The sequence below is a fragment of the Molossus molossus genome, unplaced genomic scaffold (assembly GCF_014108415.1).
Source record: "Molossus molossus isolate mMolMol1 unplaced genomic scaffold, mMolMol1.p scaffold_m16_p_21, whole genome shotgun sequence".
Classification (NCBI taxonomy): Eukaryota; Metazoa; Chordata; class Mammalia; order Chiroptera; family Molossidae; genus Molossus; species Molossus molossus.
This window is the reverse complement of record NW_023425357.1, coordinates 17,262,854-17,288,712: the sequence shown is the minus strand read 5'-3', so window position 1 is coordinate 17,288,712 and position 25,859 is coordinate 17,262,854. Positions and strand designations below refer to the sequence as shown.

At 49.1% G+C, this 25,859-nt stretch overlaps 1 protein-coding gene across 1 annotated transcript in view; it reads right to left on the bottom strand.

Moving 5' to 3' along the window:
* LOC118638718 (b(0,+)-type amino acid transporter 1-like) overlaps window positions 1–24,905 on the bottom strand; it is a 45,388-nt gene extending 20,483 nt beyond the window's left edge. The window contains exons 1-12 of the mRNA XM_036274850.1: window positions 24,819–24,905; window positions 22,255–22,402; window positions 21,735–21,977; window positions 21,369–21,494; window positions 21,037–21,136; window positions 20,264–20,308; window positions 19,650–19,773; window positions 18,778–18,881; window positions 14,709–14,805; window positions 13,447–13,596; window positions 9,443–9,617; window positions 7,420–7,523 (exon numbers count right to left, since the gene is read on the bottom strand). Coding sequence (XP_036130743.1) covers window positions 7,459–7,523; window positions 9,443–9,617; window positions 13,447–13,596; window positions 14,709–14,805; window positions 18,778–18,881; window positions 19,650–19,773; window positions 20,264–20,308; window positions 21,037–21,136; window positions 21,369–21,494; window positions 21,735–21,977; window positions 22,255–22,402; window positions 24,819–24,905 — 1,464 coding nt within the window. The 3' untranslated portion in view covers window positions 7,420–7,458. The remainder of the gene's footprint in view (window positions 1–7,419; window positions 7,524–9,442; window positions 9,618–13,446; window positions 13,597–14,708; window positions 14,806–18,777; window positions 18,882–19,649; window positions 19,774–20,263; window positions 20,309–21,036; window positions 21,137–21,368; window positions 21,495–21,734; window positions 21,978–22,254; window positions 22,403–24,818) is intronic.
* Window positions 24,906–25,859: the final 954 nt, after the last annotated feature.

Here is a 25,859-nt window from a genome sequence, read left to right as displayed (position 1 = left end):
CCTTCTGGCCTGTAGTGTTTCTTGTGAGAAGTCAGCTGAGAGCCTTATGGGGTTTTATTTTTTTGTAGGTAACCTGTTGCTTATCTCTTGCTGCTTTTAGGATTCTGTCTTTGTCTTTAATTTTTGGCATTTTAATTACTATGTGTCTTGGTGTGGACCTCTTTGGGTTCTTCTTACTTGGGTCTCTCTGTGCTTCTTGAACTTGAATGCCTTTTTCCTTCACCAAATTAGGAAAGTTTTCTGTCACTATTTCTTTGTATATATTCTCTAACCCTTGCTCATTTTCTTCCTCTTCGGGGACTCCTATGATGCGAATATTATTACGTTTCCAATTGTACCACAGTTCTCATAAGCTGTCTTCCTGTTTTTTAATCATTTTTTTCTTTTGTTTTTCTGATTGGTTGATATTTTCTACCCTGTCTTCTAATGCACTGATCTGGTCCTCAGCTTCCTCTCCTCTGCTGTTTAGACCTTCCAATGTGTTCTTTATTTCTGATATGTCATTCTTGATTTCTTCTTGGTGGTTTTTAATTTCCAATTAGTTGATTTTCAACATCTCTATGTCCTTACTCATGCTGTTGAGCTTCCTCAAGATCATGGCTCTGAATTCTAGCTCTGTTAACTTGCCTAACTGCTCCACATTTATCTCATCTTCGGTAGAGGTCTCTTGTTCTTTCATTTGGCTTTTGTTTCTGTGTTTCGCCATTATGGCTATCACACAGTGGGCTTTGGAGCCTGCCAAGTTTTCCCTGTGGGTGTTGGTGTTCTGCTGTTTATGGCTCCCTCTCTTGGGTTTGGATGAGCGAGGGAGGACCCACGTTAAACACCACTGTCAAATCTTACTTTCCTGGTTAGAGTTGCTAGCCCAGGGATGGTACAGTTATCCTCTAACTTTTTGCCCAGAGGCTATCAGTAGCAATTGAAGAGTTTTGCTTTGTGAGTTAAATGAAAACTCCCTCAGGTGCTCAGCATAAGGGGATTTCCTGAGGGTGGGGCAGATGCTGGTTGTTAATGAGCCTCAATTAGCATTTCAATGGCCCACAGGGTGGGGTTGAATCTCCGAGGGAGTGGCTGTGCCTCTCCCCAGAGCCCTGGGAAGGAGCAAGATGGCCACCGTCCTGTGTGACTGCATCTCAGCAAAAGCTCTGAGCCCCCTCCAAATCCTGAGTGTCCCCACCCAGTTCCAGTCCAGTCCGCCCTCCCTCTGCCGGAGCCCAAGGTGAGTGGCTGTGGCTATTTTAGGGTCTGTCCCGGCTCTGCGCTATGGAGCCGCGTGGGAGTTTAACCCGAGGGCACTGCTCACAGCTAAGGCCGCTGCTATGTGTGGGCTCCCAGCCCCCGTCTCATGCCTCCCCAGTCTACCAGGATTGAGTCAGTATCCCTAGTTGTAATTCCAGTTTGGTCCTGGGATATGGTCTGTGTAGCTCCCATTCACTCCGCCGCCATTTTGGAATTCCCAAAATATATATATTTTAAAAAGCACTTTCAAATTGTGCTTTTTCCAATTGCAAAGGTGATTGTTTTTTTGAAGATATGAACACCGTCAGCATTTTATTTTATCCTATTTTACGTGGTGCATGTCAGCCTGGCGGTGTGAATCCATTTCTTCGCAGCCTCTTGGCCTTGAGTCCTCTGCTTTGCCCTCCTCCATGACGAAGGCTGTCAGACCCCAGACAGTACTGACCTTCCTTCACCACTTAAAATTTGTTCCAGGCCCTGGCCGGTTTGCCTCAGTGGTTAGAGCGTCAGCATGCAGTCCTGGGAGACCGGGGTTCAGTTCCCGCTAAGGGCACGTTCCTCGGTTGCAGTTTGTCCCCGGCCCTGGTTGGTCGTGCGTGTGGCAGCCACTCGATGTGTCCCTTACACGTCGATGTTTCTCTCTCTCTCTCCCTCCCACTATACCTGAACAAAAAAATGGAAAAATGTTCTCAGATGAGGATAAAAAAAAATAAATTTGTTCCAGCCCTGGCCAGTTTGGCTCAGTGGTTAGAGCATCGGCCCGCAGACCAGAGAGTCCTGGGTTCAGTTCCCACGAAGGGCATGTACCTCAGTTGCAGTGTGTCCCCAACCCTGGTTGGGGTTGTGAGGGTGGCAGCCAGTCGATGTGTCTCTCTCATGTCGATGTTTCTTTCACTCTCTCCCTCCTCTCTCCCTCCTGCTCTCTCTGAGGATGAATGCAAAAATATCCTCGGGTGAGGATAAAAAAATAAAATTGTTCCAGACCTGCTTCTGAATTGTTAACCTTTCTTCTGTTCCTGGTTTAATGGGTCTAATATTCCTTCCCACTGGTGCTGGCTGTAGTTCAAAGCTTCTGGGGACGCAAAAGACCAGGTAGCAGGTGTTCACTTACCCGAATTCCAACCAGAGGAACTTGTGGAGTCAGGGGAACAAGCAACATCTCCCAGCATCAAAGATTTACAGTCTAACCATAAAACAATCCTCAAGGAAAGCATAGTTAAAGACTCTTATCTGGGGAACAATCAAAATCTATATATATCTGGGAACTGTTGGAACAGTGCGATACTACCTTCGAACTTTGCCCATTTAATTTTGAGATACAGTCGACAGCGTTATATTCATTTCAGGTACAGGACGTGATTTAATATTTGTATATATTGCAAAATGATCATCACAATAAGTCAGTCCCTTTCTCTGTCAAATCAATAGTGAGAAAATTTTTATGTGATGAGAAGTTTTAATATCTATTCTCTTGGCAACTCTCAATATACAATATAGTATTACTAACTATAGTCACCATGTTGCCCATTATGTTCCCAGGAGTTATTTATTTTATAATTGGAAGTTGTACTTTTTGAACCCTGGCATCCATTTCCCTACTCTTCCACCCTGGCCTATATATGTATGTCATATATATCTATACCTATATGTATATCTATCTATATCTATATCTATATCTATATCTATATCTATATCTATATCTATATATCTATATCATCTATATCTCTATCATCTCTCTCTCTCTATGAGTTTGGTGTGTGTGTGTGTCTGTGTGATGTGATGTGAATCCCACTGTTACCAGAAAGGGACCTGCCTGGATCGGGTCTGCCTCAGGCCAGCCTGTAGTTCCTGGATTCTTGACCTCAAGCAGGAACAATTTCACAATCCAAGTGCAGGTGATTTTGAGAGCGTGTGTTTCAAAGCTGGGGACGGTGACACAGGAACGGCTAAGGATAGAAGCAACAGGAGAGAGCCCAGGCAGGGCTGCTTGGTGTAGGCAGCGCCAGAGGGCCAGGCAGTAGCCAGGCTGGTGCAGAGGGTGGGCAGGGGCTGGCTCTCCATGGGCAGCGTGGAACGTGGGGCCCAGGAACCTGAGGAGCCTTTACTGCCAATGGGAAGCTGTGCAGAACCTGAGGGTTGCCCGGAGTGACCCAGGTGTCAGTCTAGGAGTGTGCCTGTGTTCCGCGTGAAGGTAACCCTCCCACTGAGCCCAGTTGCTGAGGAGTTGAGGTGATGGTCACCCGGTCATCTCTGAACTGAGGGGGACAGCCAGTCCATGTCGGACAGTTCACAAGCTCTGCATGATGGGAAACGGGGTTGGGAGCCTTCGAGGCCTGGGGAGCCCACCCTGAGGCTCTCCCCTGCTCTTCTATCCTCTCTCTGTCTCATTTTTTCTTTCTCTCAATCTCTTTCTGCCCCATCCCTCCCTCCCTCTCTCCTCTCTTCCTCCCTCTCTCCTCTCTCATTCCCCCTCTCTCTCCCCTCCTTTTTCCTCTCTCTCTGCTGAGCTCTGGTGCTGGCTCATCTCAGGGTCCAGTCTTTTAAATCTCTGGGGTCCACTTATTTCTCTCCTGCCTTCTGCCCATTCTGCTGGTCCCACTTTGAAAAGCCTGCATCTACCCTGGGCATCACAGGGCCCCTACAGAGCAGCCACAGATGGCTGGCTGAGGCAGGGGACAAGCTGGAGCCCTCCCTGCCCTCGGGTTCCCTCAAATCCCTCCCCGCCTCCTCCCCCGCCAGCCAGGACACTGGGCCCTCGCCTATAACAGTTCTACTTGGATTGCAAAGGCTCTTCCAGGCAGAAGCCTTTCCTTTGACACTAATGCACTTATTCCTCACAGGGGGCTCACCTTGCTCCTTCCCAGCACTGGTTTTGAATGCGACCAGCGGTTTCTCCATGTCAGCCTTGCCTGGCCCAGCATGCGCTCCCCGGGACCCCACCAAGGATGCCCCCTGTTGCCCAGCAGCAGTCCACACCCAGGGCAAGCCGGTTTGTCCTGGGACCTGGGAGCACTCCCTCCACAGAGGCTTGGCCCCCACTAGGCTGCCCCGGGGCTTGCCGACCCAGGATGAACATACCTCGCCCTCTCCTGGAAGCACTAGGGAACAGTGGCCCCTTGCATGGTGAAATGTTCACCCACATTCAGGTGGAGAGGAGACGGTGAGGGAGGGCTGTGTGGGCTGCGGGGGCACCACGGAGTGAGCGGAGTCTCCTGCGGATCCTCGGGGGCTCAGGCTCTGCAGGTGCACAGCCTGAGGAGAGGCGGGTAAGTCAGGCTGGGTCGCAGTCCCGGCTTTCCCCACCTCGAGTGGGGCAGCTAGTAATGCCTCTTTCCTCCCCCCGGAGCTGGCAGGATTTTTCTCTGGACAACTTCAGTTTTGTCATCTTTGCCTCCAGCAATGTTTCAGGCTTCATTTGGTCTTGGAACTGCTTGTTCATCTTTCTGGCAGTCCAGGGTATCCATAGTGCCCTCCTCCAACACCATATTTTATTTTATTATTTTTTTTCCTTTATTGATTTTAGAGAGGAGGAAGTGAGAGGGAGAGAAATAGAAACATCAATGAGAGGGAACACTGATTGGCCGCCTCCTGCATGCCCCCCACTGGGGATTGGGCCCACAACCTGGGCATGTACCCTGACTGGGAATCGAACCAGCGACCTCCTGGTGCATGAGTCGACGCTCAACCACTGAGCCACACCGGCTGGACTCCAACACCCTATTTTAAATAAACCGACTTCTTTCCTATCAGCCTCCTTCATTGTCCAAACTTCACATTCATACAGCGATTAGGAACACGGGGGTGGGCTGAGCTTGGCCTTGGTCTCTAATGACACATCTGTGCTCTTGGTGTCTGTCCTCCTCCTTCCGCTGCTGCCCTTCCGAGTCTCCCCCTTCTGGGGATTTCTTGGCTGCTGTCTCCACTTGCAGGTGAGCACAGTCTGGCTCACGTTATATTCCTCTTAGTGCCATATAGACTGAAATGTGAAAACAACACTTAGCTCCTAGAAGATAATTCATAACTTTGGGTCAGGGAAGGATTTTTTTTTATTGATTTTTAGAGAGGGAAGAAGAGAGAAACATCGATATGAGATACATCAACTGGTTGTCCTACTTTGGGCACATCACGAGAAGGCAGGGTCCTTTGGAAAAGACAAAAATACTGGGAAACACAAGGCAGCAGGGAAAGAGGAAGACCGAACACGAGGTGGATCGACTCCATAAAAGACTCCACTCGCCTGAGCCCACCGGAGCTGAGCAGGGCTGTGAGGACATCACTCATCCACAGGGAGTCGGGCCCAACTCAATGGCACACCAAATACACATATGTATGTAATTATGTAATGTAAACATCCCTAGTGGCCACATTTTATTAAAAGTGAAAAAAAGTGAAATCAATTTTAATTATTTAACCCAGTAGATACAAAATGTTATCTCAACATAAAACCAACCTAAAAATCACTAGTGAGCCCTGGCCAGTTTACCTCAGCAGTTAGAGCATCAGCCCTCAAACTGAAGGGTCACGGGTTAGATTCCAGTCAAGGGCACATACCTGGGTTGCAGGTTCAATCCCTTGGCCCTGGTCAGGGTCATGCAGGAGGCAACCAATCAACGTCGCTCTCTCTCTCTCTCTCTCTCTCTCTCTCTCTCTCTCTCTTTCTCTCTCTCTTCCCCCCTCCCTCTTCCACTCTATCTAAAAATCAATGGAAAAATCTCCTCGGGTACGTAACAACAAAAAATTACTAGTGAGATATTTTACATTCTTTTTTTCATGCTAAGTCTTCAAATTATGGTGTATATTTTATGCTTATAGCACATTTCACTTTGGGCTATTTTCATCAGAAATGATCAATATTTAGACGTCATAAAATCTGTAGAAGAGGGAGGCCGTGTTCGCATGGGCTCTAAGGTTTCCTCTGGGCAGAGACCTACTGGCTCTGGAAACTCGGGGCTCGGGTCTGGCCCAGTTGTTCTCTTCCGAGCGCACGTGGGCTGTCACTACATCTGTTTGCCATCCCAGTTCTCAACAAGCAGCGCAGGGATGCGCACTGAAAGTACATTTGTGCAATAAATCAATCAAAACCAACAGAATTCAGAAGTGTCTCCTTTCTCTTTAGAGTTCGATAACCTCACCACTCTAAAGAGAAGGAAACTTTTGGGAAAGGGTGGCGTCTCCCCTTCTTCTCAGAGACCGAGATGAAAAACTGCAGACAGACAGCCTCTCACCTGCTCTCACGCCAAACTCACACCCCAAAACCCAAAATTGTGCCCCAACCTGCTCTGTCCACTCAGTCCTCCCCAGGACTGCTGCTCAGTGGTACCAAAGGCAGCGGGGCCGTTCGAGCTCCTGGGTCGTGTCTGATCGCTGTGTGCCTGGGGTCACTTTCAGCTTGACCAGGACCTTTCTCCAGCCAGATAAAGCCTCCCCAGGGTCAAGAAAGAGTGGAACGGGTCCTGCTCTGACCGGACACCTGCATGACGAATCGGAACAGGTGCCCCCTTCTGAGCAGTCCAAGGTCTCCGTGGACCGGTCTGGCCTCACTGCCCACCCCAAACCCCAGGCCCAAAGCCCCTCCTCCGCTCCTGAGTTCTTGCCTCTGCTCCCCTCCCTCTGTCCTCCAGCTCCTGAGCCCCAGCCCCTCCTGCAAGGCCAGGGTGTTAGTCTCTGCCCGGAGCATCCAACAGTCTCTTGTCTGCCTCAGCTGCCTTGTTAAGCAGCCTTCCTTGCAAAGTACATTGTAGTGTGTAACAAACTGAAGGCAGGAAAGTAAAAATGTCCACTTCTCAAGGAATAAAATGTTCTCATAGAAGGCGGGGAAAAAGACAGGGACGACAAAGGTGGTATTACAGACATCTCAATACATTTTTTTTTTCTTAAGAAAATATCAGGAGCCCTGACCGGTTTGGCTCAGCAGTTAGAGCTTCGACCTGTGGTCCAGAGAGACCCGGGTTCAGTTCCCACTAAGGGCACGTACCTCGGTTGCGGTTTGTCCCCGGCCCTGATTGGTCGTGCAGGTGGCAACCACTCGATGTGTCCCTTTCACGTCGATGTTTCTCTCTCTCTCTTCCTCTCTTTCCTCCCACTCTATCTGAACAAAAAAAATGGAAAAAAAGTCCTTTGGTGAGGATAAAAAAAAAAAAAAGAAAACATCAGGAGGAAATAACTACTAATATTGCTTACAAAACAGCCACCGCAGCTGGACCTGTTGCAGGAGACACATTACTCTGGAGCCTCCTCTGCTGGGACCACTTCCATCAGCATCTGAAAGTGTATGGTGAGAGGCCCTGTGGGGAGAGTCAGAGGGCGCAGTCAGGACACCAGGTAAGTTAGCTCTGCGTGCTGTCAGTGAGCAGTGCTGTTGTCACCCGTGCTGTTGTCACCCGTGCTGTGTCCCGTTAGGCCGGCGCTCAGGGGACGCAGTGGTTGGAGCTCGTCAGAACCATCCTGGCAACCACAGTGGTTCTTTGGGCACAAATTATTTCCCATAAAGCATTAGGAACCTGCTAAATGTTTTATTGTCACCAATTTATAGGAAAAATATAAATGACTCAATTATACGTATGTGTTGACCACTAACCTAGAGTTGAATATTTAGTCTGAAGTCATGAAGACTTCACCTTGTTTAAAACGCAACTGTTCACTTTTTTTCACCTGCTCAATTCCAACTTCTTACCGGTTTTTGTAGGGAGGAGCTTGGCTAAATATGAAATAAGACGTATTTGGGGGAGTAGGTAGAAGAGGGTAAAGGGGGGATACATGGGGATGGAAGGAGGCAGTTTGGGGTGGTGAACACCCAATATCCAGATGGTGTATTGTAGAATTGTACACCTGAAACCTGTATAGTTTTCGAGTTAACCAATGTCACCCCAATAAAGTCAATAAAAAAATAAAGGAACGGTGGGGGAAAAGACATATCTTGTACCTTAGGTTCTACATCATCTTGGCTAGACTGTCAGTGTGATGAGATCCAAGTTTATTTTCAGAGGCAGGGGATAAAGCAGCTGCTGTTCTTAGGGTAATAAACCGTCTTTCCTTTCTAGGGCGCTGTCAGCTTAGGGTTAGATTGAAGCAAAGAGGTTGGGGTGGGCTGAGCTGTTTCAGGAAAGGAAAAAAGTCCTTGGTGGAAATAATAAAGCTCTATTTAGTTTCTGGTTTCGCTTTGTTAATCAACATGAAACACATGCTCTCTTGCTTATGACACCTGTGTCAGGTAAGCAGTGACCTGACTGCACGGGTGAGAAAATGGGGCTGAGAGAGGACCTGGACCTGGCAGCACTGGGGAGAGGCCCCCAGCCAGTCCCTGCTGGCTCAGTCTAAACAAGGTCTCAGGGCAGCCTCCCCTTCCCACTGGGTTGCGCTCTTTCCTACCCTGTACGTCTGCCTAGGTTGCCTGCGCCTAGGCACCACGTAGGAGTGCCTGAGGGAGGGTGTACGTCCCTGTTCAGACCAGCTGAAGGAGAAAGGAAGAGGCAGATTTTTAATCACAGTTATTCAATAAGAGTAAGTGGCTGTTGTATATGGCTGCAGAGGATTCCTGCTTTCTAGGAGCTTGTGGTGCAGGAAGAGGGAGAGCAGGAGACGGGCCTGGGGAGGTCGTGCGGGGCCCGGGAGGCTTTCTAGATGGAGCTCCCTGCAGTGGGTGTGCCATGCAGGGGACACTGTGGATCCACACAGGTGGCCTGCAGAGTCCTCCATGTACTTCGGAGCCACTGCTGACTTTTCAAAGTGGAAGTGGCTGTCTAGCTAAACCTTTAAACAGCTGTCTCTCAGCTCGATGAGGAGCCAGGACTGCAGAGTGGAAAGCAAGCTGCAGCCTTGGCATCGATGGCTCGGGCCCTTGTCTCAACTCTTGCTTTTGGGGCATCTTTGGGCTGCTGCTGACCCTCCCAGATGCTGTCTGTGTATCCGGCAAAAGAGAGGAGTTCTCCGGAGATGATGCCCAACAGTGGGGACAGACGAACACTACTGAACTGTGTACTTAAAAATGATTACAGTGGTCAAGTTTATGTAAACAAGATGGTGCTTTCCCTGCCTATGTGTTACAGTAATTGATGAAACAAAGGAGGAGGCCCCAGGTGGGCCCTCAGCTGTGACACTGAGGGGCAGGGGTCTCCTGAGATCCCGGACAGCCTGTCAGAGCCCGGACAGGCGTGGCTGCCGGATGCCGAGCCTGTCGGCTTCACCTCCCTCTGTGGACACTTACTTGAGATTTTCTGCGCCCATCGGAACTTGTAGTGGACCAAAAGGAAGTAAAAGATAATGCCGCTGAGTATAAATATCACGCAGTAGAGATACTCCCATGCGGGCTGGCTGATGATTGGGGCCAAAACCAAAAACACAGATATAAGGGTCACCACGATGGGGATGAGGATGGGCACCTGTAGGCAAAGCGACAGGTGTCATAACTTGGCCGTGTGCGTTCACTTTCTCTTGGAAATCGTTTATGCAAAACCAAAACATTGATACAGAAAGAATAATTAAAGAACTCCATGCCCCCTCTCCTCCAATTTCAATATTATTTAAGTAATTTTGCCAATTTTTCCCCATCTACCTTTTTTTTTTCTGTTTCCCTAGAATACAAAGAAAATGGCAGACTTCGTATCATTTTACCTACAACATATTCAGTATACATCTCTAACCGGTGAGGACTTTGTTTTTAACATGTTTACTCCCTTCTGTTTTTATCTGGTCGTGGATTTGTGTCAGGAATTTAACCTATGCAATGTGGTTGTTTTTTAATTGATTTGATTTTAGAGAGGAAAGGGGAGAGAGACAGAGAGAAACTTCGATGAAAAAGAATATTGATTGGCCGCCTCCTGCATGCCCCCCACTGGGAATCAGGCCCACAACCTGGGCATGTGCCCTGCCTAGGAATTGAACCGGTGACCTCTTGGTGCATGGGTCAACGCTCAACCACTGAGCCACACCGGCAGGGCCCTATACAATGTTTTTATTTTTTTTAATTTATTTTTTTAATCTTTATTGTTGAAAGTATTATAAATGTTCCTCATTTTTCCCCCATCGACCCCCTCCTTTCCACTCCCGCCCCCTTCCCGCCTTTTCCCACACTGTTTTCTGTGTTCATTGGTTATGCATATAAGTTCTTTGGTTTATTTCTTCCTATCCTCCAACCCCCTTGTCTTTGAGGTTTGTCAGCCTAGCTACCAATTTGTACTTCTTAATCCCTTCACCTCTTTCACCCATTCCCCCAAACCCCCTCCCATCTGACAACCAACAAAATGTTCTCTGTATCTAGGAGAATGTTTCTGTTCTGCCTGTTCATTTTGTTTGTAGATTCCATTGTTGATAGATATGTATTCATTGCCATTTTGCTTGTTCATATAGTTTATCTTTTTCTTCAAAAAGACCCTTCAACATTTCATATAATAATGGTTTGGTGGTGATGAACTCCTTTTACTTTTTCTTGTCTGGGAAGCTCTTTATATGGCCATCGATTCTAAATGACAGCTTTGAGGATAGAGTAATCTTGGTTGTAGGTTCTTGCTTTTTATCACTCTGAATATTTCTTGCCACTCCCTTCTGGCCTGCAAAGTTTCTTTTGAGAAATTAGCTGACAGTCTTATGGGAACTCCCTTGTAGGTAACTAACTGCTTTTCTCTTGCTGCCTTTAAGATTCTCTCTTTGTCTTGAACCTTTTGCATTTTGATGATGATGTGTCTTGGTGTGGGCCTCTTGGGGTTCATCTTGTTTGGGACTCTCTGTGCTTCCTGGACTTGTATGTCTGTTCCCTTCACCAAGTTAGGGAAGTTTTCTGCCATAATTGTTTCAAATAGTTTTTTGATTTCTTGTTCTCTCTCTTCTCCTTCGGGCACCCCCAAGATGCGAATGTTGGCACGCTTAAAGTTGTCCCAGAGGCTCCTTACGCTATCCTCATTTTTTTGAATTCTTTTTTCTTTTTGTTATTCTGATTGGGTGTTTTGTGCTTCCTGATATTCCAAATCGATGTTTTGCTTCTTGGCTTTACCTACTCTACTATTGAATCTGTGTAAATTTTTCTTTATTTCAGTTAGTGCCTCCTTCATTTCTGACTGGTCCTTTTTTATGCTCTTGAGGCCCTCACTAAGTTCACTTAGGTTCTCACTAAGTTCATTGAGCATCCTTATAAACAGTATTTTGAACTCAGCATCTGTTAGGTTACTTATCTCCATTTCACTTAGTTCTTTTCCTGGAGATTTTTTCTGTTCTTTTATTTGGGACATGTTTCTTTGTCTCCTCATTTTGGCTGCCTCCCTGTGTTTGTTTCTGTGTATTACTTAATGAGAGGTATGGGGCTCGCTGAGACCAGATGCTGCTTGTTTGAAAGAATTTAGGAAAACCTGAAGCAGGATCCAAGACAGGTCAATCCTATGGTTAAACAACTGGCAACAGCCTGGGTGGGCTGAAAGTTGATTGGGGCAGGGCCTCAGGGAATCAACAGGGCAGGGCAACCCGTATGAGCCAGGTTGCTGCCACAGCAGGGAAGGGCTCACCAAAGGAACAAAGGCCTCTGACAGCAGTTTGTCCCGGTGAAAGCCCCTCTCCAGCCCTCGCTCCAATGTCAAACAGCTCAGTTTTTCCATGTAGGTCTCTGGCGCCCCTGGAGCTGCTTCCCCTAGGAGCTTAGAGGGAGTGCGTCCAATAAGTACATATGTGGGCCCTTTAAGAGGAGCTGCCTGGGGCCCCAGCCGCCTCAGCCTCCCTGAGCCTCAGTTCCCGCTGGTTTTTCCCAGGCAGAAGTTATAGGGCCTTTTCTTCCTGGCACTGGAACCCTGGGCGGGGTGCCTGGTGTAGGATGGTGACCCCTCAGTCCTCAGGGAGGACCTTCGCAGCCGAGGTATCCTTCTGATTTTTATCCACCACATGTGGGTGTGGGACCAGCCCATCTGCCTCCGCCCTCCTACCAGTCTCAATGTGGCTTCTTTAACTTTGTAGTTGTAGGACTTCCATTCAGCTTGATTTTAGGTGGTTTTGAATGATGGTTGTTCTGTAGTTTAGTTGTAACTTTGATGTGGTTGTGGGAGGACGCGATACTGCGTTTCCCTACGCCGTCATCTTGACCGGAAGTCTCTATGCAACGTTTTTTTGTTTTTTTTTTAATCCTCACCCGAGGATATTTTTCCATTTTTTGTACAGATAGAGTGGGAGGGAGAGAGAGGAAGGGAGAGAGAGAGAAACATCGACGTGAAGGGACACATCAAGTGGCTGCCACCCACACGACCAACCAGGGCCAGGGACAAACTGCAACCGAGGTACGTGCCCTTAGCGGGAACCGAACCAGGGTCTCTCCGGACCGCAGGCCGACGCTCTAACCGCTGAGCCAAACCAGCCAGGGCTCTATGCAACGCTTTAATTCCACCTTTGCCTGGTAACTTGCTGTTCTGATCCCTCGAATTTCCTTAAGCTGGTGGGAAGAGCTGGAGGCGAGAACACTGGGGAGCTGGCGCTGCCTTCCTTTGGCGTCACATCAGGGGCACCAAGTGTCTGATTGTCCTACTTCTGTGTCTCTGGTCCATCAGTAGGTTCAGGGCCGGGGGAGTTCAGTCTGCCAGCTATGGATTCCTGGGGCCATGCAGGGAGGTGGGAGGGGGCCCAAATAGTGCAGATGTGACTATTTGTGGTCGCGAGCACAGGATTGGGTCTGGGGCCAGAATTCTGAAGTCTCCCTCAGTCTATGAAAAGCCTGTGCTTGATAGATACTAGAACTGTCAGAACCGGATATCTTGCTCAGATTAGACAGGCCACAGGTATTCTTGAGAACTTAGCAACCTAATAATTAGATAGCTACCTGGATCATAAACTATATGAAATGAAGAGCAAACTCCACTTTAAAACATGTTATTCCAGTCGTGGCCTGTGTGGCTCAATGGTTGGAGCACTGGCCTGGGCACTGAAGGATCTCAGGTTTGATTCCTGGTCAAGGGCACATACCTGGGTTGCAGGTTCGATCTCCAGGTCCTGTCGGGGTCATGCAGGAGGCAACCAATCGATGTGTCTGACGTTTATGTTTCTCTCTCTCACTCACTCCCTCCTTCTCTTCCACACTCTAAAAACTAATGGAAAAATGTCCTCGGGAGAGGATTAACAAAAACCACATTATTCCAGAGAAGAGTAGCGTTGGAAACAGCATACCCTTGGAGTTTAAAATAGTGACCTGTCCTTCATTTCAAGAAGTCAAAGGCACATGTACCATTTGGGGCACTAACCTACCTTGATAGGCCTTTCCAGGTCTTTCCTCGTGAACCTCATCACGATCAGCCCCAGAACTGTCAGGCCATAAAAGAACCACGCAGCAAAACTGACGTAGTTGACTAATGAGTTGATATCACCAGGGATGATGTAAATAGTGGCTATGATACCCTAGGAGAAAGAGGAAGAATTCTTAGGTCACTAGTACATAAAAACACCATCCTTGTCCCTTCCCAAGACCGAAGAAGCAGTTTTCCCTGTGGATAAAAACTTCAGGGTGGGAGAGAACTGTACCCCATTGTTTTGGGGGTTAGGCTGGACTGGCTATGACGGGTGTTCTCTTTGAGGCCTGATGGAAAGGATTTGGGAAATCGGTGATTCTTTGAAGTGGTGATTTTAAGCAGGAAATAAAATGTAAAGGTGTGTATATTGCATCAGCTTCCTGAGGATGAATTTTCCTCCCAGAGAGTTTTCCTCATGGGGAAGGGCCCTGGGCTCTGAAACGCAGGCTGTCTAGTTCTGGTCTTCACCTGCAATACCTGCACCTTGCTGTTTCTTCATCTTCAAAGGGAGCAGGTTGACAGAGAACAGTAGTTCTCCTCTGGGGGTGGAGGAGGAGTCTGGCCTTGAGGCTAGGAGGATACTTTGGGGGCACCCAAGACTGTCGCACACAACCAAGGCCTATCCCCCACTGAGAAGCGGTCAAAGGGCCATTACTGTGTAAGGATCCCACGGCTTCTAAATTACTGGGCCGTCATGGGACGCTGTTGCCAGTAGCCTCCTTGTAAAATGCCTGACTCTCCTTCCCCATAAGTTTGTGGTTTATTACCAGGGACCCAGGGCATACAGATGTACATGAAAGATGCATAGAGGGTACAGCTTGGAAGGTGCAAAGGTATCTCTCAGACAAATTCAGAGCAAAGAGCCAGAGGTTGAGTAAATTGTTTGAATTGTCTTGGGCTTTTTTGTTGCTGTTTCTTTTTATTTATCGATTGATTTTAGAAACATTGATTTGTGGTTCCACTTATTTATGCATTCATTGGTTGATTCTTGTAGGTGCCCTGACCAGGTATCAAATCCTCAACCTTGGCATAGCAGGATGATGGTCTAACCCGCCACCCGGCCAAGGCCTTGGGCTTTTTTTATATACTGTCAGTTCGAGGACTAAGCGAACCTGAGTCATTTGGAAACCACTGGGCTTAGCCACACAGGTTTACTGCAGCAAACAAATTAGGGACCCTCTGCCTTTAAGGGGGTGTTTTCATGGCAGAATTTATACTTACATAAAAGATGATGGCAGGGGCTGGCGTCAGGCGCTTGACACTAATGTACGAGAGCACTTTGAGCATGTGGCCTTCTCGGCCTGCAACATAAACGAGTCTGGAAAACATGGAAGCCAGTGGATTAGCATGCAGGCCGCTGCACCATCGCTGGGCAGGTGTGTTCTCGGCTATACTACCGAGGCCACAGGGAAGGACTGAGTTGTGACCCTGATGTGCTCAGGCAGGGGCTGGCCTCTGGAGGTGGGGGAATTTGGAGACATGAGCGAGAGAACCGCATCCCGTGCAGGTGCGTCACCTAACCTGGGGAAAGGGCAGGGGTGGCTGGGGGAGGCTCTTTCAAAGAGGAGCTACCTTAGCTGAGTCCTGAAAGTTGCACAAGAAATAAATGTAAAAGGTAGTCCAGGGCCAGGTGACCCCAGTGCTTGGAACACCTGACAGAAGCAAACACAGAAGGGCCTTGCACTCTCTAAATCCAGAACTTCCATGTTGAAGGAAGTCAGGCAAAGTCAGGGTAAGTCAGCAGATGCAAACAACGGCCTGGTTCCACCCACGGACTCCTGATGGCTCAGATCTGACACTGGATGTAAAATGTTAGAGGAGAAGGAAGAAGAGCTAAACCATTTCCCAAAGAGAGAATGTTGCTGTAATTAAAAATGCAATCGACAACAGACAGATACAAGTGAAAAACGAGACTAAGCATGAAGCACAGAGAAATGGAAAGTGGATGGAGCTGAGAGAGGAAACAGGAAGAAGCTCAAATACACTGGCAGGGGTCAGGTGAATTGAGAGAAGAGCTTTCCCAGAGGTGGCAGAGGGTTCAGATTGAACCCAGTTCTAGAAAAATAGAAATATACTCAGATATAAGCATGCTCCAGGGGGTGAGGGGGGGCAATTTTTCTCCTTTATTGATTGTAGAGACAGAGGAAGGGTGAGGGAGAGATAGAAACATCCATGAGAAAGAACATCGATAGGCCACCTCCTGCATGGCCCCCACGGGGGATAGGGCCCACAACCTGGACATGTACCCTGACCGGGAATTGAACCAGCGACCTCTTGGTGCATGGGTCATCGCTCAACCACTAAGCCACACCGGCTGGGTGGGGGAAATTAATTTTAAGCTAGTGAATTTAAAACAACTACAAAATTAGGACAATCAGAACAATAAGCAGACATCTCATGAAAATCACTTCTTCAGTGAACAGGTAAGTGGATTTTCAGATTAAAAATCTCTATAGCGAAGCTATCATTCAAAATCAATACATTTTTAGGTGAATAATAGCTAGGAGACATTTACTATTCTTCAATCCTCTTTGGAAACTTTTAAAAAACTAGAACACAAAAAGTAACTGAATGCAGTCGTTAATGGTTGAAGAAGCAATGTTAAAAACAGCAGTAAGACATGTATGTGTATAAGTATGGGATTTTTAACGTTTGTCATGAGCTCTGTATGGAGGAATGGGTTTATAAACACCATGTAGCTGATGCACTAGATGATATGCGAGGCAGAGCCTTCGTAGGAGGGAAGAGGATTGAGATTCTGTTACTCTGTTAGGTACTCATGTGAAAATTTAAGGGTGATTGCTGAAAGAATAGAACTGTAACTTCCACATCAGTAGAAGAGAAAAGGAATAAAGATAATTTGATGCGTAATAAATCAGGATAATATATTTTTTAAACGAGGAATACTTAAAGAATTTGTTAGACGTGAATCTAGCTGTATCAGTAATCACATTAAATGTGGCACGATGCACCTGGCCCGGTTAGAGTGGGGTTTGGTGAAAGAGACACAAGCCATGGTGATGGAACCCTGAGAGGCTGCAGATGAGAGGTGTGGGACATGTTACCAGGAACCGCAGCCTAAAGGAGGCTCATCGAGCAGTACAACATCAGACAGAATAGCATTTAAGGCAAAGAGAGCGAAGAGTTCATACTGAAAAGGGGGACAGCCTACCAAGAAGATACATAACATTTCTTGAAAAGCAAAAATGGACAACTATGACAGTGGGAGATTTCAACAGCCAAGGAACAACCTTGATTTTTACAACAATCTAGAAGAAGATAATAGAATACCCGTTATTTCCAAGACCATAGGAAATATTTACCAAAATTGCAGGAAGCCACAAGGGAAATCTTAAAATTTACAAGGGAAGTGATGGCATGAAGGGCACATACTCTGACTACAACCCAGTAAAATTAGAAGTCAGGAAAACAAAGGCCAAAAAGGACCATCTATTCAAAACTTCACGGAGGAACTTTGAAAAGATATAAACATGGTCTCCAGTTAATTCCCAGAACAGTCAGTGAAAGTGGGAGGAAAGGAGCTGCTAGAGGGAGCTGGGACACTCGCACTCAGGAAGGTGCCGTGAATTCACTCTTCAAATCCCCTCAGATCTCCACAAATCGATCTATGAATTCAAGTGGGACTTTCGGGACTGGACAAGATGTTGCAAGTGCATCTGGAATGCCAAACAGTCAGGGAGCAGTCTGACATGGGCACACCGGTCCTACCAGATTTACCCTGACTGAAGCTGCGGGGTGTCTAAGTGTGATAATAGTCAGGAAGAGACCTGTACATGGGACGAAGTGAACCACGTACATTGGGAACGCTGATGGTGGCATTTCAGCCCAGTCGGGGAAAGGGTAAACTATTCAGGAAGAAATACTGGACGACAGGTAAAGGTTTGGGGTGGGGGCAGTGAGATCTATGCCTCACATTAAATATATTCCAGATAGCCCTGGCCGATTTGGCTGGGCGGTTAGAGCATCGGACCACGGAACAAAGAGTCGCAGGTTCGATTCTGGTCAAGGGCACGTACCTTGGTTCAGTCCCCAGCCCTGGCCCAGGTCGTGCAGGAGGCAACCAATCAATGTGTCTCTCTCATGTCACTGTCTCTCTCTCTCCTTGTCTCTCTCCCACTCTATCTGAAAATAAATGGGGGGAAAGTATCCTTGAGTGAGGATTCAAAAAAATATATAAATATAAATATAAATATAAATATATAAATATATATATATATATATATATATATATATATATATATATATTCCAGATTGGTCAAAGAGCTACACCAAACTTCTGGGAGAAAGCAGGTGGGTGTTCCTGGATGGAGAGAAGAAGGCGTGTCTGTGTGAGATAGAACACTGAAAACCAGATTTAAGAACTTAAATTTGACCCCTCAAAAATTATATCCAACATAACCAAGTATAGCATAAATCCCTCTCCAATCCCCAATACAGAACTATCTCAAATGAACTCAAAATGGGTCATATGCCCTGGCCGGTTTGGCTCAGCTGTTAGAGCGTCAGCCTGCGGTCCGGAGAGACCCGGGTTCGGTTCCCGCTAAGGGCACGTACCTTGGTTGCAGTTTGTCCCCAGCCCTGGTTGGGTCGTGTGGGTGGCAACCACTCGATGTGTCACTTTCACGTCGATGTTTCTCTCTCTCTCTCTCCCTCTCACTCTATCTGAACAAAATATCAAAAAATGTCCTCGGGTGAGGATAAAACAAAATGGGTCATATACCTGAATGTAAAAGACAAACCTGTAACACTTCTAGGATAAAGCAGAAGAGAAACTCTTTGCGACCTTGGGTTTGTGCCAATCATAACCTCTCTTTGCTTTCAGTCTGCAAAGCAGAGCTGAGCAGTTGTGCAGACTGGAATGGCCTGCAAGACTAAATGCTCACTGCCTGGCCCTTTAAGGAAAAGTCTGCCCATCCCCGGGTCTAGACTGTGTATAAATGAACAGGAGACCATGTTCAAGAACTATCATTAGGTGGGAAAGAAGTACAAGGTGAAAAGTACTACATGCGCCCCAATGCCTTGCTCACCCTGTGTCACCAGACTGCCTAGTGCTGGAGAAACCCAGGGCCTCTCTCCGGTGGGCCGTCCAGGGACAGTGTGCCAGCTGGCCCACGCTTTCTGCTCCCCTCCCTGGACCTCAGGTTTCTGCTTGTACCCTGAGGGGTTTAGCCTGCAGAGCCCTGAGGATGTGGGCCCCGAGGCTGTCTTCCTTGGGTGTGAAATCATCTCTGGTGCCCCTGTCCCGGGGATGAGTGTCCGGGTCCCCTACCTGCCGGCTGTGAAGCAGGACCCATTCGCGGCACCGATGGTGGAGAACGCCACAAAGAGGGGAACCACCCAAGAGGCCGGATAGAGAACACGGTCACCAAATGTCTGGGGAGAGAAGCGAGATGAGTCCTGAAGGTCTCGCGTGGCCTCTGAGAGCCAGGGGTCCCACGAAAGCAGCTGTGCCATGGGGGCCCGGCCCCCACCCCCGAGGTGCGCGCAGCCCTGACTCCTGGAGAAGAAAAGGGATGAGCCCCTCTGGAGGGGTCAACTGGGCCTCTTCTCTGCTCTCCAGAGTGTCCCCGCAACTTTGATGGTCTCAGAAATCTCTCCTCCTCCTCTCTCTAATTCTCAGTCATCAGCAGATCATTTGGACACCCTGGCCCCTATTTCAGAATGACCTGTTCTCCCTCCCGCCGCAGCTGGGTGAAGTCATCTCCCCATGCTCCCCATCATTGTCACCTCAGCGTCTGTTTCTAGTTGGTTTCCTGTCGTACCCCAACTCTACGAGGCCTCCAGCACATGGATCCCGCACACCTCTTCCACTGTCCCTCACACAGTCTTCCCTTCCCTCCTTACTCACAATGTATTATTACAACTCCCTCCTTCAGTGGATCCCTTGCATTTCTCTCCCTTATACTTGTCTGTCAAAGCCCCAGCCCTGCCCCCAGGGCCCTGCTGTGTGTGTGTGTGTGGGTACCTTCCAGCATGGCTCAGGTGGGTCTTTAAAGGTGCTGCCCTAACCTGTTCTCTCTGGACACCACCTCCCAGATGACGTCCCTCCTCCCCTGTGAGGGTCTTCAGCTTCAGCATGTATAGCTTGCCTGTCCCTTCCCACAGAACGCAGCACCCTTCCCCAGAGCCCTGGGCACTCACCACGGCCACTGCCGGTGACTGCAGGAGCTCGGTTGCTGTCATCACAGTGAAGTAGGAAACATTCATGAGGATGTAGCACACTGTCACTAGCGTGATCCCAATGATGATAGCCAGGGGCAGGTTTCTGGGAGGGTGGGAACCCCGGGGGCCCAGGGTCAGATCAGAGCATCCCTTGAGACTCACAAGTGTTTTCATCAGGTCTTTTCTTCCCACCTGTCCTGGCCAGCCCTCCGTCTGCTCCCTGTTGGGCTGGGGACACAGCTGCCCCTGAGGCCCAGGCAGCGGGCGACTAGTGAAACAGCACAGTCCCAGCGGCACCTGTGCCGTCTTCAAATGAGAAAGAACTCTCCCTCTCTCTGACTCCCAGGCAGGACAATTGAATTGTTTGCAGGCAAAATAAGCCAGAGATCAAGTTGGAGTTCTTCCTCTCAGCAACCATTCCACTACTCAAACCCAACCCAACCCAAGTCTAACGAGTGAACATGAGCTTATAGGAAACCACTCGGCGTCCGGTAGGGGGACTGGGATAACAGGAGGAAGCAGCTCCCCTTTTTCTTGGAAGAAGAGAAATAAGCTGCCAGCCCACAGCCTCCTGCCCTAACTGCTCTTCTCACCTGAAAGGGTTTCTGAGTTCTTCTGTGATGTAATTGAGTTGATTCCTACAGAAAGGAAAGTCACAAGGTAACCTGACTTGCTGAGATTGTGAAATACAACACAATAGATGTTGGCCTCATTTCAGACCCTGCACCATAGGGAACTCCTGCGGGAATTCCGTGGCATTTCCCTAGAAGGAGCCCTGACGGCGGGGCTACAAGATCTGCTCATTTCCCAGTCACTAAGTCTTTGCCCTCCACCGGAATCACGCGAATTTTCAAGAATTACCGGCAGTAGTACGTCCCCAAGGTGCTTTGAAAAAATGGAAAGTTCTTTGAAAAGAGAATGAGACCTGAGCAGCTGTATGGGAGGGAAAGACAGCACGGTGCACGGCCCCGCTTCTTCCTTAAAGGGCCTAAATGGAATCTCATCTAGGAAACCTCGTCCTTTCGAGGGAGAGATAGAAGTGTTGCTGAATATCTTCGCCTTGTCGAGTGCCGGGGCTGCCCTGACTCCCTCCAGATGGGCGGAGCCTGTGTGTTTCTGCAGAAGCTTCTGGTATGGGGCCCCACCAGGGCCTGCTTGCAGGCCACTGCGTCAAGGGCGAGTGCCACAAGAGGGATGGGAAAGGGGCAGGTGTGTCTGTGGTCCCAGGAGAACAGGAGGGAGACGTGAAGGTGAATTTTAGGGTCCCAGCAAAGCCCAGAAAGGAGAAGCCATTGCTGTCCACCCAGTTTCAGTGATGACAGCCTAAGAAACCCCCACGCAGACACGCCACCTTTGGCCGCCTTACCATCCGTCGTACGCCCAGAGTCCATTATAAAATGCCAGCCCGATGGCGCCCGCGGACAGTTTTGTGCCCTCAAAAGAATTTTCAAAGTTCTTCGTATTTCCTGTAATGAAGTCAGACAGCAAATAGTGGGTGTCTTCTGACCAGGGTGGGACATGGCATTATTTCCGTGTGAAAGAAGATGTAGGACCTCAGGTTATTACACAAACTCGCAAACGCTGGGACACTAGGGAGTCTTTCTGTTGAGTTTTGCTTTCGAGACACGCTCCTCAGTCAGACCTCCTGATGGACAGGAGGCAAGTGCCTGCAGGGCCACCCCTTCCCGAGTAGGTCACCTTGGGCCAGGAGGATGAGTCCGCTGATGATGATGATGGCCACGATCACCAGCTTGGCCGCTGTGAACACGTTCTGGACGTAGCTGCCCAGCCGCACACTCAGCGCATTCACCATGATGATGAGCCCTGAAAGGGACACAACGTGCTGGGTCAGGGCTCAACACCTCCATTCTCAAGCCTGGAAGGAGGGAGGCTCCTCTCCATCCCCCCAACCTCCTCTCATGATGATTTTGAAGCCCGAGAGTGCTCAGCCAGAGCCACCCGCCCTGACAGCTCCCACGTGGAGGAGCAGGGAAGACAAAAGTGTCCTCATCTGTGCCCGGCCTTTCCGGACTCCCGCCGGAGGTCCCAGACGAGCGTACTCACAGATGGCAGCAGCAGCCAGACACTTGACAACGATTTCGGGAGGCTTGCAGCCTGTGTACAAAGGCGCCGCCGCGTACTCAGAGAAGCTGAGACAGATGATGGCAAAGGATGAGGGCTTTAGGATGAACAGGCTGGTCCAGGAAAAGAGATAGGCAGGGATGGGGCCAAAGGCCTCCATCAGGTAAGGGTATTCGCCTCCCGACTTGGTGATCGTCGTACCAAGCTCCGCAAAGCACAGAGCACCTGGAACACAGATAGGAGGGGCCCCCAGCACCCAGGTGAGGTGTGGCCAGATGGAGGGAGCCCTTCCCCCCTCTGTGGCCCATGCTCACAGGTCCACCATGGTGCTCTCATCTGACTGAGTTCTTGCCATTGGACATTTGGGTGTAGCCTGATTGACTCCTATTTATCAGCGTTGAAGGGGACCCAGCAGCAGCAAGGCTCGGGCACAGAACAGTGCTCAGATAGCCTGGCCCCACATTCAACAGGACACCGGGCCCGGAAGCAGCATCTTTGTTACCCAGTGTTGCAAGAATCCCACACGCCGCCCATATGATGAGGCAGGGCCCCACAGCTTCCGTGTTGCTGAGCACAGACTTGGGGGAAATGAAGATCCCGGAGCCGATGATGGTGCCCACGATGATGCAGATGCCACTGAGCAGGCCCACCTGGGATGTAGAGGAAGGAGAGGAGAGTTGATGCTGCACCGGATCCAGCCCGATGGCCAGCTGGAGCCCACTTCCTTCCTCCCTGGGGTCAGCACAGCCCCAAGGAAGCCCTCTCCCAGGTGCTTTCGCCGGGCTGCTGCAGGACACCCGGATGCTGCTGCTGGAGCTTTGCTCCTAGAGTCCATTAACCCTCACAACAGCCTCGTGAGGCAGGAACACCATGTCACACCCATTTCACAGAAGACAAAACAGAGGCTCAGAAAGGTAATGCTCCTGCCCAGGGTCATTTGGCCAGTGCGGGCAGACCTGGTGCAGGTCCCAGTACTGCCCTCGCTGCCCTGACCAGAGGGTCTGATGGTAAAGGCTGATTTAGCAAACAGTCCCCAACAACAAAGGCTCTAGGTGCTAAGAACTACACATATTGCAGTGAGTTACAAAATAGTCCCGGGGATGTCAAATACAGCATATAGTCAATTATATTGTAACAACTGTCTACGGTGCCAGGTGGGTACCAGACTTATGCTGCGGAATCACCTCGTAAACTATAGAAATGTCTAACCACTAGACTGTACACCAGAAACTTAAAATAATGTGAATGTCAACTGTAATTGACAAATTTAAAAAAAAAAGAAGGCGGCTCTGGGACATGCCTAATAACCGGGCAGAGCAGAACAAAGCTTCACCCCAAGAAATGATAGCAAAATCAGGGTTGGAGCCTCGGTTAGGGGTATCACAGGATGGATGGGAGGGAGCAATGGAGGCTCCCAGGACAGAGACACCGGGGGGCTGTGAAATTTCTCTGATGCCCTTTTACTTATTATCATCATCATTTTCTTTATTGATTTTTAGAGAGAGAGGAAGGGAGAGGGAGAGAAAAACATTGATGAGAGAGAAAACTGATTGGCCGCCTCCTGCAGGCCCACACCTGGGCATGTTCTCTGACTGGGAATTGAACTGGTGACTTCTTGGTGCATGGGACGATGCTCAGCCACTGAGCCACATGGCCGGACTCTGATGTCATTTTATAGGTCATGTGCTTCCTACCAGCAAGACCCAGCTCAGGCACACGGCGCTTGGTTCCATTCCTGTGAAGTTCCAGAACAGGCAAAACTAATCTGCAGGCACAGAGCTCAGGGTGGGGCCCGCGGGGTAAGGGGTAAGGGGGAACTTTCTGGGGGTGATCAGTTTGTCAAAACCCATCAAACTGAACACTGAAGATCTGTACATTTTACTGTGTGTTAATTACACATGGATCAAGTAAGAAAAACACTTTTTTAAGGAAGAATATGTCTGATTCACGCCCCTGCTTTTAACATCAACCCTCAGAAGCCACCTTCCTTGTCTCTGGAGCCCCAGGTGAACAGGGCTGTGTTTGCCTGTCTGGAGAGGCAGCGCTCAGGGTGAGAGCCCATAGAACAAAGCTGCCACCCAGGGACACACATTTGAAGGAGGGGTCCCGAGGAGCAGAGTCAGCTTCCATTCTGGCCTCAGGGCCAGGGTGAGCCCCCAGAGTCGTGTGTCTCAGCTGCCCTCCTCGAATGGAGGTTGGCTCACCAACCTTGGAGTCCTGCAGAATCTTCTTCCTGCTGAGGTTTGCATTCACCCCAAATTCCTGAGTTTAGGACTCACTGGGGGTTAACTCGGTTGTGCTTTTTATGGCTGAAAGGGAGGCTGTTGCTGCCTATCAGCTGACTCTTGGGGACCCAAGATCCCAGGCCACCCCTCTTGTCAATCCTCAGATCCCTCCTCTCTCTGTCCCATGTACTGCCAGGTGGGGGAGCCCCCACTCTCTGAGCCTCGGTCCAGGGCTCAGCCTATTCATTGGGCTCTGGAATCCCATCCTAATCTTGTTCACTCTTCATCCTGTGAGCCTAAGCTGGAGCTCCCAGCTCAGTGTGGACTAGGGCTGCTCAGGGTGGAGTGTCCAGCTGCTTTCTGCCCTTACTCCCCCACCCCTCGTGCCACCTGTATCTTGCACAGCCCTGGGCCCCCAAGGCTGCAAGCTCCCCTGAGTCTAGCCCTTATTGTGTTCCATTTCAGGGGGCTCACCTATGGCACCCCAGCTACACTCAGTAAGCAGGCGTGAGAATTTCATATCGCTGGATCTAGTGGGACAGATATTTGGGGAAGACGCTAACAGAGGGGACTCAAACACAAGGTCCACTTTGACCGTCCCTGAAGAGGACATCGGGCTGAGCGAACGCCAGCTCCTCCAGGCTTGCCCAGTGCACAGAATGCATGGATTACCTTCACAGGAAAATGCTGAGCTTGCTATCAGCAGGGAGGGATGTTAAGTTCAAAAAAATTTTTTTTCCTTTAGAGACCCTCTTTGCAAGTCAGAGGTCAGCAGGGACTTCCCAGGCTGCTCCCCATGAACACACCCTCCCAGAGTGCCCGCCCAGAAGGACCGCCTTACCTCCCTTTGGAGACTGGTGGTCTTGGGCTCATTACTCTGGATGGACTTCTGATCCCCTGTCCTTTTTCTCAGGCTCGTCTCCTCCATCGTTTCCTCCTGCCCGTTCTAGGAGGCTGCGAGGAGGGCAATGGACTGTTGAGCAAATGCTCCAGCAGACGGTGCCAAGGGCACGGCCAGGCTCTGCTAACGCACTTGGGCAGTGGGACCGGACTCCAAATCAAATTATTAGCTACTGTTTCAGGAGAGTAAGGTGTCGACCCCTTAGGGATCATTGGCTCAGGCCACTGAATAACACGTTTGCATGACTGCCGTTCAGGCCTTGGGAACTGGACCTCCCTGGCAGATGCCTCACCTCTGGGTTCCTAACCACAGCACTGACATGCTTGGAAAGCCACTGCCACCATGGTCCCACTTCATTTATTCCCAAAGTAAAAAGATACATTGTATCTAGTAGTCAACATGGAGTATACTTAGTCCAAGGTTTTATTTTAGTCGAATGTTTTTCTCATTACTTCCCCCGATGAAGGCACATAACTGCCGCCATGCGGATGTTTTCCATTGAAGGATGCAAGAAGTGGAAAAAATGCTGCAGAAACCCGGTACACGCGTTCACTAGCTGATGTCCTATGTCCTTTCTCGAAATCAAGTCCCTCCCAGTCCTTGCCAGGAGAGGGGCATCATCTTACCTCTGTGATTTTGCAGAGCCCAGGAAGCTGCCCACGAGGATGCGTGCCCGTCTGCAGTAATGTTCATGTCTTGTGCCCCAGAGCGGAGGGAGTCAGAAGGTACAGAGGTCAACAAAGGTAATAGTTAATCACTTTTAAAAAAATAAATAAATGAAGCTTGGATAAACCACCCCAAAAGGTGAGGCAAGCCAGTTTCTCTCCAGAAACATTTTTGTTTTATTCATTTCTGTCTAGATGATTGTTTTTCTTTTAACTAGATTCCCCCAAATTGGCTACATCCTGTAGGAAGAAATCTCTCTAAGGACTGGAACCAGAGGAAATAACCTTTTTAACCAACTCTTTTATTACCTTAACG